Below are 11,195 nucleotides of genomic sequence, written 5' to 3' on the forward strand. Positions count from 1 at the left end.
TTGTGAACACGCTCTAAGTACAGCATGACAATGATGAACTGAAAAACAATTAAATAAATTTATTTACAGAATTACAGAATCTAGAGAAAAGCTCACGGATCATGAAAGTGAAACACCAATCTGTCACAATCTGTTCTATTTATTCACACACGTTAAAATTATTTATTAAAAGCTTTTTTATTTTTACATCTTTATTTACAGCATTATCATAATACAATGTATTTTAACTCATTTGGAGAAAAACAGTAGTTTTATGTAAAATCGGAAATTAAGCATCATAATGGCATGATCCTCCTTTTATAACATCTCTGTGAAGATTCGACTATAAGATTGGTAGTCGAATCAGGGTCCTCCTATCAAAGCATCAAGTCTTTTACTATTTGGGGTCACCCCTAGTGCATAGTATAAAAATTATAGCATATATACTTTTTATTAGAAGTTTAGCATTAACACTTTTTATGCTAGTAATGCTTAAATGTATTGAAATTATGTTGTTTTGGAAAATACTCCATTGTATTTAAATAGTAACTCTTAGTTCAAATAAGTTTTTATTGCATTTAATTGAACTAATGCTAACCACATCTGAGTATTATAGAGTTTTATTAAATTATTTTAGACACAAAAAATTCCAATTTATGTCTAATGTATGTATAAAACAAAGCGTTTAAATGCTATCAGTTCACCCACAGACAATCTTGTTGTCCATTTTAGTACTGTTTAAAATGGGTTTCATCGCTCATTTTTATGCCAGTACTGTAAAATTTATTAAATGAATTTGAAATATACTTTCATTTAAGTGTCAGTGTATGATGAAATAACTTCGATGAGGTGGGATCCATAATTGAAAGCATGCTTAAAAAGATTTCTATTAAACAGACGTATTCAGTAATTCACTTCACATTTTCTCATCAGTACATGTAGATGTGTTTATCTACTTATTATCTATGTGCACACTAAAATGGAATTTGAAATTTTTTATTATTTTAAATCATACTGCACATTTAAAACATACAGGGAAGCATCTCAATTTAATTCAGTTCAATCTAATTTTCTTTGTATTGCATTTTTAGAGAATTGCATTTTAAAGAAACTTTAGAGAATTAAATCAATTGAAAAGATTAATTTTAGCATCATAAATTAATCCCTGTGAGTTTATCACTAATTAGAGACCCATTGGCAACAATGATAAAAGAAAAACTCCCTGAGATGTTATGATGAGAAAACCTTGGGAGGATCCAGACTTAAAATCTGCTTTGAGACAATGTCTATTGTTGAATCGAATTGAAATTAAAAGGAAACCCATCCTCATCTGGGGGCACCAAATGTCTATTCATAGGTCATAACTTTATCATTGTTGAGTTTATCAAATGTTCACTGATTCATGGAGCACTTTTAATGGTGATTGCAGCCCAAAGCCATTATAGCAGACTGTATATTATATATGTAATAATAATATATAATAATAACTGTAATTACTTGAATTACGTGTCTAAATATATAATAATAATATATGTACACATGTAATATATATAATTACAGTCTAATTTCTTGACTTTAACCCTTCACATTAATGTAATCGATCTTTGATGCTGTTCATGTGGAAACATCCTGAGCTGCAGCAAGTCTCCAATTGTCTCTAATCGCATTATATTTCCATTTCCATTTGACAGACACTCTTATCCAGAAAGACTTACATTTATCTCATCTTGCTCAGGGGCCTAAGAATGGCAACTTTGTGTGGATAGGATTTGAACTCACAACCTTTGGATTCAAAGTCGAATGCTGTAACCACTTTACCACAATTTCAGAAAGAAGAACGTGAGGATCTCTGTACCTTAAGAATGAGTAACTTGACAGAGAGTGTATTTTATGTATATTTTATATGTTTTTAGTATTCTTGATAAACTTTAAATATGTTGTTGATGCACTTTTGTTAGTATGCTTCCTTTTCACAAAGAACATACACCATAATTACCCTTATAGCTTCATGTTAGTAAGGAAGATTGGAGTTGGAAAGATTACTTTAAACAATAGAAATTGTTTTTGTACATGCAGCACAACTCCACAAGTACATTCACAGCAATTGACAGGCGCCCATATGTAGAGTAATCATCTAATTTTCGTTTACATTTGCGGCATTTAACAGACGCCCTTATCCAGAGCAACGTACAAAAGTGCTTTGAGTCTCTAGCAATGAATAAATCTACACTGGTACGCTATATTACAAAATTAGATAAATCAGACTACAATTCTTGATTTTTACAAATCAAACTTGGAAAGTGCTAATAAGAATTAATTGTTTTAGTAAGAGGTTGGTCTTTAACAGTTGCATGGAGATTGCCAGGGACTCCGCTGTTCTAGGGAAAGTTCATTCCACCACCTCGGTGCCAGAACAGAGGAGAGCCTATCCAGGCTCTCATACAATTCATACAGCCAAACACTTGAGGGTTAAAAGTCTTGCTCCGGGGCCCAACAGTGGCAACTTAGTGGTGCTGGAATTTAAACTCACAACCTTTTGATCAGAAACCTGTCTTCTTAACCACTGAGCTACCACGTTCCCAGATATAAAACGTGCTTCATAATATCATTTAAAAATGGTGCATGGTCTTTGTTTGAAAACAGAAAGAATGTGACCTCCTGAACTTATTTGCATGAGCATATTACATTTACAGTAATGCCACATTTGCCACATTTGACAGTTGTAATCTGTTAAAGCCCTACCTAAATATCCCAATGATGTGTTAATACATTCTCACTTTGCATTCCTTTTTATCGCGCCTCCCTGCAGCAACTGGTCTATTTTCGATCCTGCGCTGGTGCCACAAATCGGAGCTGGGCTTTGTGCTACTTCCAAAATATGCCATGCAGCTAAGTTTACAAGATTTTAGCCCTGTACAAGTATTAGCCTTCACTATAAGTAAGGAACAGTTAGTGGTTCAGTTATGTACATCAGTCATGAGTCTGCCATGCTGAAGGGGAAATGCTATATTTTCTAGAATGACTGTCTTGAATGTTGTTTTATTCAATGCATAATACAATTTCCTCTTATAAAATCCCCACAGTTGTCTAAACAGTTTTATCCCAAATCCAAATATTGGAGTGAACAATTGACTCAAGCCCAGGACTTAATACTATGAGTACATTTACTGTACATTTACAACATTTGGCAGACACTCTTATCCAAAGATTTACAATTATCTTGTACATACTACTAAGCAGTTGAGGGTTACAGGCCCTGCTGAAGGGCTAAACAGTGGCAAATTTGGATTCACAACCTTCTGAGCAGACGTTCAACATCTTAACCACTGAGCTACCACCTCCGCAATACACCTCCTCAACAGAGAGTACAATCTCTGTTCATATTTTGAACTTTTTTGGGGAATTTGCTGGCACATTTTGGTGCTGGTATTTCCAGGTGATAGCAATTATTTAACAAGAAGGTAAACTGGTGAATTATTGATGAAGTCAAAAGAAAACATCAGTATATTTCAGTAGAAAATGGTATATCAGGCAGGCCTTAAGTAGCATTACTAAGATCTTGATATCTTGGGCACCTCTGGGCATCAGGCAGCACATGTACAGCTCAATCTGCTAAAGTAACAGAAGCCTGGGAATATACCTAAGTTTATCAGTTTAACAGAAATAAATCATTTCAAGATATACATTTTATATTTACAAATGTATCCATAATGAATCTCTTTATGCCGTGTCTTGCTTTGCTGTCTTGTATTGTGTTTTTGTTTTGATGTCTTGTTTTGCTGCTGTTTTTTCTCTGTTGCTGCTCTTGGCTGTGTGCCTTTTCCTTTTTGTTTTTATTTCTTAAAGGCTGTGGCTAGGATGCTTTTGGAGGCTTTTGTGTTGTGCTTATGGGCCTGTTCTTAGTAATGTTGTTATTAGATTTGTTTCTGAGCTGGATTATTCTGTAATTTATTAGTTCCTTGTATTAGTGATGATCCTGTTCCTGGACTTTAGGTTGGCCTTTAACACCACCATCCCAAAACTCCTCCAGACCAAACTAACGCAGCTCTCTGTTCCTAGCTCTACCTGTCAGTGGATCACCAGCTTTCTGACAGATTCTCACTGCTCTTCTCCCTGTACACCAACGACCCTTCTGTCAAACTCCTGAAGTTTGCAGATGACACTACAGACATCTACCTCATTGATAACTGTAATGAGCCAACCACCTTGCCAAACAAACGTGATAGCAAACATTATGAGCAGCATTAAGAACAAAGCTGAATTAAGGCATACAAAGCAGGAAGGTGATCCTGTGTTCAAAAAAGCATGAACAATGGACCATTTAAAGTCATTATTATAGGCAATTTGCAATTTGTAATTAATGCAAAAATGTATGATAGCTAAATGGTTGCTAATCAACAAATTGATCAAACCTTTGTTTTATTTATCACCTACTAAAACATCTGAATTTCCTGTAATGTAACCTAGACATCATATCGTTTATGCAGAGGTTTTCTGCATAAACGCATTTTTCTTCTGTAGTCTGTACTCCTAACGCAACCCTTACAATTTATCCTGGCTTCAGACCGGCACTAAGAGTGCACTGGCTTGTGCAACCCTAATGACTGGGCTATAAGCAACACAATAGTACAGAAGCTAATTAGAGGCATAGGTCAAGCTAGCAGAACAGTGGCTCACATTGCATCCTCATAGCCCTATTATTCTTGTTTTCATCCTGGGCATAGTGTAATTTTGTGTGTTCTGTTCATGGATTTTTTTTTTCAAGCTCCCAAAATCAAGCCAATTAAGGGGTTGACTATGCTATAATTGTACCTAGGTGTGAATGAGTGTGATTATGGAACCCAATCCTGAATGTCCCATTTCCACATTACACCCAGCATTACTTCGTTAGGTGCCAATACCCTGATCAGGATAAAATGAGTATGAAGATGAAATAACTGATAAATAAACACAGGTCCAAGGGTCCTTAGCCCCATAGCTGCTCAGTTGTATGAATGAGATCAATGTGGGTAATTCTGGGTACGGTCACTTGCCAAATGCTGTAAATGTAAATGTCCTACACTATTTTCCCAGGATTTCAATACAGTTCAGTGAACCATACATGACTTGTTGAAGAGCAGGATTGTGTAAGCGGTGTTGCAATCACTTGCAAACATCACACACTGAGTAGCCAAGAGTTGTATCAAATGTCCCTCTTAAACAGGCTTGTATTTCAAAACAAAGGTGATAACAGTTCTCACGTGCATGCAGGAATTTTTTTGCAATGAGTCCAAGTCGGCTTTAGCTTCTGTTTGTTCATGAAGCACTCTGTGTAAATTTTATGCTTGTCTGTAAAAAAAATATAATGAAGGCATCGAAGAAAACCAAGCACACTTTTTGGCTGTGTGCTTCTCCCTGCGAAGGGATACACATGTGTGGCTTGTTTGGGAGCAGAGCATGCAATCAAGAGAACTGACTGCCAGCACTGCACTCTCATGCCTATGCGGCTGCTCCGCTCTCGTTGGCCTTCCCCCGTCACAAGAGCAAGCAGCTCCTTCTCTCTTCCTCCGAGAAGGGGTGGCAGGCCCTTGCGAACATGATAGTGAGGAGCTCCTGGAGTTCGTGACACATGCTGTTGAGAAGCTGGATATAGCTTGGCCGGCTAGTGAGCAAAAAGCCCCTATCTCAGGCAAGCTCGATAAGCATTTTTTGCTTGCCCGAGATAGGGGCTTTTTGCCATGAAAGGAGTCCAAGAGTCCAAGAGACAATCCTGCCGTTCCAGCGGTTTCTCCTATGCCGCTTTAATGGGGCTGCTTGCACAGCCCCAACCCCGACCCAGCACTTTGCACCGCCGAATGCAGAGACGAACCGTTGCAATGCGCTCTTCCCCTTTGCGGGATCCCGCACGGTGCCCTAGGTCAAAGCCTGGTGAGGTGACAAATCTGAGGACTGTCATCCAGGAGGAGGGCTTCAGCCAAAAGGTTCTGACCCGACCTGTGGAGGGATGAACAGAGGGCGGCATGTAGCACCGCTTCTTTCTGTGCCCGTTTTCTCTCTGGCCCCTTCAGGGACCTGGTTCATTAACCCTGCCACAAAATGTGTTTTAGGGCGTGGCCGGCTCCAACAAGCTTCCTCCTTGGGTTCCACCTGGCGTTGTTGCGGACCAGGATGGCTCGTCTCTAGACATTTACATTTACATTTGTGGCATTTAGCAGACGCCTTATCCAGAGCGACGTACAAAAGTGCTTTGAGTCTCTAGTAATGAATAAATCTACACTGTTACGCAAGATTACAAACTTAATATAAATATAACTCGAATTCTACAAACTTGGAAAGTGCTAATTTAGGTATTTCAGGAAGAGGTCCCTCTAGAGCCGCATTTGGGTACTGCCCTGGCTCTAGACACACCAGAGGTCAGTCTCGAGAGATTGATACACTTAAGGGAGAACCTGGCAGACTGGATGGCTTTGCCAGACGTGTCCCAGTGGGTCCTGCGCACTGTAGAGCTGGCTATGCGATTCAGTTCAGGTCTCACCCGCCCCGGTTCAACGGGCTTTCTCCCACTCTGGTGAGAAGCGAGCAGGCTCTGGTCCGGAAACAGACACTCTACTGAGGAAGGAGGCCATCGAGGTGGTCCCTCCGTCAGACAGAAAGTCCGGTTCTACAGCCGGTACTTCATAGTTCCTTAGGAGGACAGTGGGTTGCGTCCTTTTCTAGATCTGAACCGCTCTTTAATGGGGCTCCAGTTCAAGATGCTGACCCTCCGAGGACTGGTTTGTCATGGTAGATCTGAAGGATGTGTACTTTCACGTACCCATCGTCCCTTCTTACGGGAAGTTCCTGAGGTTCGCTTTTTGGGGTCAAAAAGCAAAACCTCAATTATATTGAAGATTGGTTGATATTAGCTCGATCAGAGCAGTTAGCGGTCCGGCATTGAGATGTTGTTTCGCTCACATGAAGGAGCTGGGGTTTTGGCTGAATGCTGGGAAGAGTGTGCTTTTTCCATTACTGAGAACCACCTATCTCGGCGTCATATGGGATTTAACAACTATGGTCACAGGGCAGTCACTCACTGTCAGGCAGTTCCAGAGAATGCTCGGGCTCAAGTCCAATGTCATTCCACTTGGCCTCCTGTACATGAGACCTCTTCAGTGGTGGCTCAGGGCTTATCTCAGAAGGGCAATCACCTTCTCACGATCAAGGTTACATGGTGATGCCTAAGTACCTTAGATGCGTGGGGTCTCAGGTTCCGAGTTGGGAGTTCTGGGTTGTCGCACAGTGTTAACCACTGATGCGTCCCTCACGGGATGGGGAGCGGTCATGAGTGGCCTCTCTGCTCAAGGTCTATGGGAGAATCCCCATCTATGGTGGCACATCAATTGCCTAGAAATGCTGGCCGTGCTTTTCTGGCTTTGAAGCACTTCCTCCCAGACCTCAGAGGCCATCATGTGTTGATCCGCTCAGAAAACACCTCGGCCAGATCATTCGGTGAGCTAACTCTTAGCGTGTTAGATCCTCCTGTGGGCACAGGGGAAGCTCCTCTTCCTCAGAGCAGCTTATATCCCAGGCCATTTGAACGAAGCAGCAGACACCCTGTCGAGACAGGGGTCCAAGCCCAGGGAGTGGCGCCTCCACCCTCACGTGGTGGAGCAGATTTGGGAAAAATTTGGCAAAGCCCGAATAAAACTGTTTGCATCCATAGAGATGTCGCACTGTATCCCTATATCCTCCGCTGGGACTGCATGCCATGGAAAATCCGTGGCCAAGGCTGTGCCTTTCTCCTCTATATTTTTATTGATGATACCAATTACATTTTATTAAGATGTTATTAGAGCTCAACACTTCCCTACTTAGAGAGAATTTTTATTTTTTTTATTCCCTCTCTGAGACTGAGAGCTGCATTAAATCTCAGTTAGCTCTAAATATTTGGTTTTACTTTGTCTAAAATTTTATTTGTCTTTTGAATACTAATGGTTTTACTTTGTGGCATGATAGAATAATTTGATTAATTAATTCAAGATCCCTTTTCGAAAGATTGCTTTACTACTTTGTCTTAATTTTTTTAACAACTTGATTGATCTTTGTTTTATTCTGGCATGGTAAAGAGTCTGTTGTTGTTGATTAATGTAGTGTTGATGTGTAATTGATTCTAATTTTTGGAAATCAAACCTCACACCAACTGTTCATGGCTTTTTACCAAAATGTGTCTTGGTATCGATTACTAGTGCATCTTTGAGTGTATGTTCAATGTGAGACATCAAGTATCTGATTTGAACAGTATTTCTAAGACTTTTAGTCCTATTGGCATTATTGACTTTGAACTTGTCAAGTGAGCTTTGTTTCAAGGTATCTATACTTTTAATAAAGTAGGATTTTCAGGTTCTCTATACACCTCTATGCATTTAAATATTAAATACATACACTTTACTTGCACTTATAGAATCTGTGTACCGCACACATAAATGCATGTTTGATTCATAACTGCGAAACTGACAAAACTGACATATTTTCTAAACATGTTGCAGATGTGCCGCAGCTACACTTTCTACCCTCTGCTGTACATTCTGTCACACTTTCATAACCTCTTTTTTTTTTTTTTTTTTTTTGCTTTCTGTATTCAGACAACTGGGTCAAATCACCAGTGCAGGAGAATTTATCTCTTCCTTTTATCTGAAAACTATAACACTATAGTGCATGAACAGGAAATGGCTTCATTTCTCAAGAAAGCACGCATGAGAAAAGTCTGTAATTACGCCTTGAAATATGCTTTACCCTGATAAACAGTTCTTTGTCATTACATTCATTCTCGTTGTTGGTAAGTAAGTCCTTCTTTTCCCTTCTCTTCTCTTCTCTTCTCTTCTCTTCTCTTCTCTTCTCTTCTCTTCTCTTCTCTTCTCTTCTCTTCTCTTCTCTGTTTCGCAATGAACAGTCTTATTGTCCGGCTCTTCAGTGTACTATGCTTTTACACAACCAAACTGGATTCAGCCTGTGTAGATAATCTGTTATAAACTGATAAATGATGTAATATTAGAGCGCAAATGATTTTGGGGGCACGTTCGGTGGCACCCAGATAAGGACGGGTTCCCTTTAGAGTCTGTTTCCTCCCAATGTTTCTTTTCAGGGAGGTAAAGCTGCTCTAAAACAATACACAATGTTAAAAAAATAAATAAATAAAAATTAATTGAAAATAACTGCAAGGGTTACATTTCTGTAACTCCAACTGAGGTGCATTGAGGAGTGAGTACTTTGGTGCTTAACACTCACACAGACAATCAAAAAATAGCTAAGAAACACAAATGGTCTTTGATTTGGGCTTATTTCTAGATATCCACTGCAGGCAGCAGGCTCCATGTACATTTATAGCATTTGCCAGATGGCCTTATCCAGAGACATTTGTCTCATTCATATTCTTACATTTGTCTTATCCATACAACTGAGCAACAGATTGAATAATTAAGGGACTTTCTTGGGAATAGAGGCTTGGTGAGACTGGGATTAGAACTCATGTTCTTTTGATCCAATGCCTTAACCACTAAGCTACCATTCGGCTCTAGAATTGACCGCTCATAATATAAATAAACTACAGTGTCCTCATAACCCAGTGATCCAAAGAAGTGTATTTCTGTGTCAACCCAGTCTCACGGCATATTGTGATATAGTCACGAAGTCACTTTTTTTTTTTTTTCCCACTGGGCACCAAAGACGCTGTATTGTTTTTTTTTTCTTTATTTGTTATTTATATTTTAAATATTCTTCAAGCTCTATTACTTTACGGAAGCACATTGCATTCACAAAGAGAAAAAAAACATCATAGAATGGGTCTCATAATTATTACTTAGTAACTCATAATTATGACTTAATTATGAGATACTAAGTCATAATTAAGAGTTAGCAAGTTCAGAATCTTAGAATTATGAGATATTAATTCATAATTACGAGATTAGGATCTCATAATTATCAGATACTAAGTCATAATTATCAGTTAGTAAGTCATAATTATGAGATCCTCTGTGATTTTTTTTTTCTCTTTGTGAATGCAATGCGCTTCTGTAATTACTCAACATTTAATTAGGAGATTTTATTTTTGTTTTTAATGCTTTTTATTCTATAAGATACTCGGAATTATGATGCATCATCAGTGGTTGCTATGAGTCAAAATAAAGTAAATATATTCTCCCGGTTAATTAACAAGTCTGCAGATTTGTTCTACGGTCATTGCTTCTTAATTTTGCCGTTTTTATTCGAAAAAATACCATTTTTCCATCGGTACGGAATGTTTTGAATTGTTGTCTCTGTTTACAACACAATTTATATTTTTGAAATAATTCATGTACTGTTTTTGATTTGGGAATCGCGTCAAAGGGATAGATGGTATTTGGTATTTCATAAATATAAAAAAATGTAAAGGTTTTTTTTGTATTGATTTAAAACTATTTTATAATTCTCTTTGCTCATCACGTTATAAGACAGCTGCTATAAACAAGCTCTTCTAAAAAGAAGTATATGATTTTTGCTTGTCTGCTTAGATTTATTTTTAATCATTTGTTAATGCCAAACTATTTTAGTAGGCTATGACTGTGTTTTGTATTCTGGTTGTGTATATACTTTATTGTTTTGTGTCAATGTGGAAAAGAGAAATTATAGAAAGATAAAATTTTGTGACAATATCACAAAATGCTGTGAGACTGGTTTGTCTGTGCACAGTAATAATATCATAAAATGTTGTTGTTTAAACAATATCATAAAGTATATCAGAATCAACCTCTTCATAATCATACTTGTGGTGTCACCCAGATGAGGGTGGGTTTCTCTTTTGAATCTGGTTCCTCTCAAGGTTTCTTCCTCATTCCATCTAAGGGAGTTTTTCCTTACCACAGTCGCCCCAGCCTTGCATATCTGGGATAAACACACATCAATATAAATATAAATTAATTTTCTTATATTCTGTAAAATTGGTTTGTTAGACAATGTCCATTGTGAAAAGCGTTATAGAATTAAACTTGAATTGAATTGAACTTCTATTTCCTGGATCTTTTTAGAATTATTTCGATGTTTTAGCAAATGCATATCTTTATTAAAGATAATTGTCCCTATATTTAGATACAGCACTATGTATGAAGTAAGAACTAAAGGTGGAGGCAAAAATGTCTAGCAGTGAATTTTTTTTTTAGGGCCTAGCAGTGGCAGCTTGGTGGTGCTGGGATTAGAACCCACGACCTTCCTATCACTAGGCCAAC

The 11,195-nt window shown here is 38.2% G+C and overlaps 1 protein-coding gene across 3 annotated transcripts in view; it reads left to right on the plus strand.

The window, feature by feature from the left end:
- Positions 1-8,576: 8,576 nt before the first annotated feature.
- The window catches only part of LOC124389171 (transmembrane protein 273-like), a 6,097-nt gene continuing 3,478 nt past the window's right edge, over positions 8,577-11,195 (plus strand). For all 3 annotated transcript variants that reach the window (XM_046854476.1, XM_046854478.1, XM_046854479.1), the window contains exon 1: positions 8,577-8,773. In XM_046854476.1, the coding sequence (XP_046710432.1) occupies positions 8,722-8,773 (52 nt within the window). In that variant the 5' untranslated portion in view covers positions 8,577-8,721. The remainder of the gene's footprint in view (positions 8,774-11,195) is intronic.

This window comes from Silurus meridionalis, chromosome 7 (assembly GCF_014805685.1).
Source record: "Silurus meridionalis isolate SWU-2019-XX chromosome 7, ASM1480568v1, whole genome shotgun sequence".
Taxonomy (NCBI): Eukaryota; Metazoa; Chordata; class Actinopteri; order Siluriformes; family Siluridae; genus Silurus; species Silurus meridionalis.